Source organism: Monoraphidium neglectum (genome assembly GCF_000611645.1).
Source record: "Monoraphidium neglectum strain SAG 48.87 unplaced genomic scaffold scaffold03191, whole genome shotgun sequence".
Classification (NCBI taxonomy): domain Eukaryota; kingdom Viridiplantae; phylum Chlorophyta; class Chlorophyceae; order Sphaeropleales; family Selenastraceae; genus Monoraphidium; species Monoraphidium neglectum.
This window is the reverse complement of record NW_014010437.1, coordinates 574-5,114: the sequence shown is the minus strand read 5'-3', so window position 1 is coordinate 5,114 and position 4,541 is coordinate 574. Positions and strand designations below refer to the sequence as shown.

The following is a 4,541-nucleotide window of genomic DNA, read 5'->3' as shown; positions in this document are numbered from 1 at the left end:
CACCTGCAGCGCCTTCAGCTGTGCCTGCTTAAGGGTTTGACCAAACATCTCGCCATCCTGTAAGAATGGGCGTGGCAAATATCGGCAGCGCCAGCGTTCGCGCCACATCCCGCTGTGCCAACCGACAGCATCCAACTTCATGGCCCATCCTGCCGATGAGCCACTTGCGCAGACGACGGATGAGGAGTTACGGGGCTTCGTCGACAATGCGACCCCGGCCCTTGCGCCGCGGCACCTGCCTGCATGCTCTTGATGTTGTCAGCCATCACTGGGCCGAGCGCCGCCAGGGCCTGGCCCATGCCTTGCACTGATTAGAATGCAGGCATGGGAGGCGTATGGCGGTGAGGTAATCTATATCTACCAGCTGATGCATCCCCATCAGCTTCCCCATGACTTTGTGACGTCGCCCCACACGCACCATATGATGCTGTTGACTTGCAGGTCAAGGCGCCGAGCGCGCTGCCTAGGGCCTGCAGCTGCACCACGGGCTCGCCGGAGATCTGAGATGCCATGCTAAGGCTTCCCACGGTCTTGCTGCTGGATCCCCGGGATTGAGCGCTGCAGCGATCTGGCGTCGTCCGCGTCCCTTCGTATCTGGCAGCTGGACATGACAATGTGTCAGCCTGAATGATACATCTGTTACGAATAAAACCTTCAAGTTCACCGCTGGAAGCAGGAACGGGCTGGCGTGTTCAGGGTGACTCAAGTGATGATGTTTGACCTTGGTGACTGCGGTGACACAGCCAAGGCCACCGAAGTTCCTCATACATCGTTGATCGATTCATTAGCAGCGACTTTCATCATTGCCCGATTGCTTGATACCGCACCACGACAGTATGCTTTGCAGGCACGCATTCAAGGCGGCCCACGCTGCCCCGCAGCGTGGGTGTAGCCGCCATAGAACAATGCCTTCTTCCTCCGTGCAGCGCAGGCAGCAGATCAGCAGAGCGCCATGGGAGCTACTCGCGCGTCCCTGCATCACGCGAGCATTTGAAGGCAACGCTGCCAAATCGCTTCAGGAGGCCGCTGCATTGGACGAGCTTATTGACGTGATGCTCTCGGCAAAGTCGCAGCAGGAGGTGGGTCGTGGCCGCCGCATCGCCGCTGTGCAGCTGCTGCAGCACTGCGCACGCAACCTGCCGCGGGCCCTGCCCAGCTCATTGCAAGTGCAGCCCAGCCATACAGCTGCACCCGGCGCGTGACTATCATCCTGCCCCGCCAATTGGGCTCCGGCCGCTTTTTTTTTCGCGGCCTGCAACTGCCGCTTGCCTGCGAAGTGGCCGCTGCCTGGGAGCCCTTGCAACGGTCGCATGCCGCCCACCGCCTCCCAGGTGGCGGGTCTGGTGGCTCAGAACATCATGGCAATCGACACCAAGTTCTGGATGCGCGTCGCCACCCGCAACGACAGCGCCACGTCCCAGGCCGGTGAGCCGGCCGCGAGGCCCCGCGGCAGCAGCGGCACGCAGGCGGCGGCGCGCAACTCAGGCCCTGCGCGCTGCTAGCCGCCCTGCCGGTCGCTCATGGTGGCAAATTTGCAGGGCCCGCTCCGCCAACGTGCCTGCGCATCGCACACGCGGCCCACCTCCGGTCAAGCAGCAGCCCTGCCGCCCCCCAAAACTTCATATCCGCTTGTGCGCCGCCCGCTCCCCTACCCTCCTTTCAAACGACACCAGACAAGGACCGCCTGCGGGCCCTGGCGGACACCGTGATGGTGCTGGTGGACACGATGGTGAAGCAGAGCGAGCAGAAGCTGTCGGACAGCGCGGCCACGCTGCAGGCCATCCTGGCGGCGGCGGCGGACGAGAATGGGGAGTGGTACCTGCCACTGGCGCCGCAGCAGGTGGGCCTGTGAAGATGTGTGTGTGTGTGTGTGTGTGTGGTTGTATGTGGATGTCAGTGTGCGCAAGTGTGTGTAAGTGTGTGTGGGCGCATGCGAGTGTGTGTGTTTTGTGTGTGTATGGTTGTGTGTGTGAGAGAGAGAGAGAGAGAGAGAGAGTGTGTGTGTGTGTCTGTGTGTGTGTGTGTGTGTGTGTGTGTGTGTGTGCGCGTGCGAGCGCAAGCACAATTGCGTTTGCGTAGGGGGTGTGCGAGCGCGTGGATAGGTTGTTGGGTCGCATCAATAGCGGTGAGCAGCAGGGTGCAAGGCTGCGTTTGGCAAAAGAGGCAGGGCCTCAGGGAGCGAGGCCGCGCTGAGCCACGTCTGCCGATGATCGGCAAGGCAGAGCAGGGAAGTGGCGCCGGGTACCGCCCTTGTCGCGGCGCGGGCCTCGGCCCTGCTCCTCAGCATCATGCGGTCTCGATGAGATCAGGGCGCACGGGGAAAATCTTCGCGACACCCCATCAAACCGTGCCACGGCCCCTGGGGTCATCCCCAATATTAGCTGATTCCCAACCGCCCACACGCAATCGCATGCGCCATCGCATACCCCCTGCGCCCGCGCCCGCAGGTCAAGGCGATCCGGGACGCGATGGACCGCAGCGCCGAGGCGCTCGACGAGGCCCTCCTGTCCAACGCGTTCGCCTACATCAAAAAGGCCAGCGACGACCGCTTCGACTCGCTGGTGCAGCTGCTGCAGAAGATCCTGCAGCTCTACGCGGCGCGGTCGCTGCGGGGGCCCGAGAAGGAGGGCGTGGAGGGGTTCTTGAACGACCTGGTATATGCGGAGGAGAAGGACTGGGAGCCGCTGCTGCGGGAGCGGGTCGCCAAGGGGGAGGTGGGGGAGGAGGGCTTCATGGAGGCGCTGCAGCGGAAGATGGAGGCGACGGTGCTGGGGCTGCAGAGCGGCAGCTACGCGCAGCGGGTGCAGGCGGAGTATTTGAAGGAGGTCGAGGCGCGCGCCAAGGCGGTGTTCCGGGAAAGCGCCTGAGGCGTTCCGGGCTGGCGGTGTCCCGGGAGGGCGCCTAGGGGTCATGCACGAGTCGCCTGGGGAGCACAGAGGCCCTCAGGCAACATGGAGGGGGCACCTCGCGCGCCGGCCGGCTTCAAGCGCACGTGGTTCGTCGGACGGCCCTCTGGCGCGTTGGTTTTTGGATTACACAAGCGCCACGCGGCGTGCGCGCTGTGGCGCATGCCGCAGATTTTGACCGATTCGTGGACTTTTTGTCAAGGTTTTGACTCACCCACTACTGAAGGGTTGACTGGGAAGGCCCCTGTGGTTGCAGCCGCAACATGTGCTGTTCAATCGCCTTTGCATTATTTGGGCGGCCTTCACCATCTCATCCTTTCCCCTTGATTCACAGTAACCGCAAATGGTGCCTTGGGAGCATCAAGGGAGGCCAGGATTGACCTGGCGTGGACAAGGGGTCCCCCAGCGGCACGATGCACGGAGGTGGGGGCAATGGCACTACAGCAACAACCTATTCCGTGGCAATAGTGCAGCTTCGAGCTCACTGGTTGCAGAAGCGAGCAGTAGGGGTCGTGTCGAGCAGGCCAAACTCGCTGCCAGCGCAGAACCATGCAGTGGGAGCCAGGCGGACGCATCGACCGCCGCGCGACCAGGCCCGCGTCCCACGTGAAGGGCGTCCATACAGCCTCATGAGAAAGATCTCTCGTGTCTCTTCATCTTTGAACACACCCAGACAGCTCGACACACAGATCGCCGGGATGCTCACCCGTAGGGCAGCCACCGCGCTGCGTACGAGGCCGCAGCTCAAAGTTTGTGCGGTTGGATCCCCGGGCGTGTCAATGAGCAGGAGCCGGGCCCCGCTGCAGACGGCGACCCCTACTCGCTTTACAGGACTGCCCGCGCAACCACTGCCGGGCCGCAGCATCCCAATTGGTGCGTGGTTATGTATTGAAATCTATTGACTAGAGCGAGCAGCCGTTGCAGCCACAGCCGTCTGCAGTATCCACGCCACATCACACCAACGCACACCGTACACCGCATGGCGGCGGGGCCGATGGCTGACCGTGCGCGCGTGCCTCCACTGCCTCCCTTACCCTGCAGGCGTCCCTAACACCCCCATCCCGACCAGCATGGGCGCGCGTCGCAAGGTGACCCTCCCAGCTCGGCGCGCCCTGCTGCGCTGCACCCGCCGCCCTCCGCGCCCCCCTGCGACCCACCGCTCCGCTGGGCCTCTTGACCCGCCCCTCCCCCTCCCCTCCCCTCGCCCTGCGGCCCCGCCCCTAGACCGTCGCCTTCAGCTTCCTCGGTGTCGGCGCCCCCGAGGCGATCCTGGTCGCGGTCGTGGCGCTGGTGGTGTTTGGCCCCAAGGGGCTGGCGGACGCAGCCAAGTCTGTGGGGCAGGCGCTGCGCGCGTTCCAGCCGACGATCAGGGAGGTGGTGGAGGTGTCCCAGGACCTGAAGGGCACATTGGAGAAGGTGCGGGCGCGCTTTGGGGTGCCCGCACCCTGAACGTACGTAGCATGCATGCGCAAGCAAGCACATGCGAGCTTGCATGCGGTCGCGTATGGAAGCGCCTTGCGAGCCTGCGAGGCTACCACACGCGGCTGGGGCGCCGGAGCCTGCAGCTGGGGCAGTGGTGGCATGCGTGCATTGGGGCGCCCAGCTTCCAGCTTCGAGCGGCGCTCTGCAGGCGCC

General features: G+C 64.0%; 3 protein-coding genes across 3 annotated transcripts in view; 2 read left to right on the top strand and 1 right to left on the bottom strand.

Annotated features, from left to right (window-relative positions):
• Positions 1-421, bottom strand: part of MNEG_12334 (hypothetical protein) — a gene marked incomplete at both ends in the record, with an annotated part of 1,065 nt that extends 644 nt beyond the window's left edge. Inside the window, one exon of the mRNA XM_014039196.1 lies at positions 419-421. Within this exon, the coding sequence (XP_013894650.1) occupies positions 419-421 (3 nt within the window). The remainder of the gene's footprint in view (positions 1-418) is intronic.
• Positions 422-905: 484 nt separating this feature from the next.
• Positions 906-2,867, top strand: MNEG_12333 (hypothetical protein; the record flags this gene model as incomplete). The annotated part of the gene is made up of 4 exons (XM_014039195.1): positions 906-1,079; positions 1,332-1,425; positions 1,674-1,840; positions 2,448-2,867. 4 exons carry the CDS (start codon positions 906-908, stop codon positions 2,865-2,867), a joined length of 855 nt encoding a protein of 284 aa, XP_013894649.1.
• Positions 2,868-3,976: 1,109 nt separating this feature from the next.
• MNEG_12332 (hypothetical protein) lies at positions 3,977-4,322 on the top strand (the record flags this gene model as incomplete). The annotated part of the gene is made up of 2 exons (XM_014039194.1): positions 3,977-3,994; positions 4,131-4,322. Coding segments are annotated over 2 exons (210 nt in total), but the record flags the coding sequence as incomplete, so codon positions are not given.
• Between the last annotated feature and the right edge of the window lie 219 nt (positions 4,323-4,541).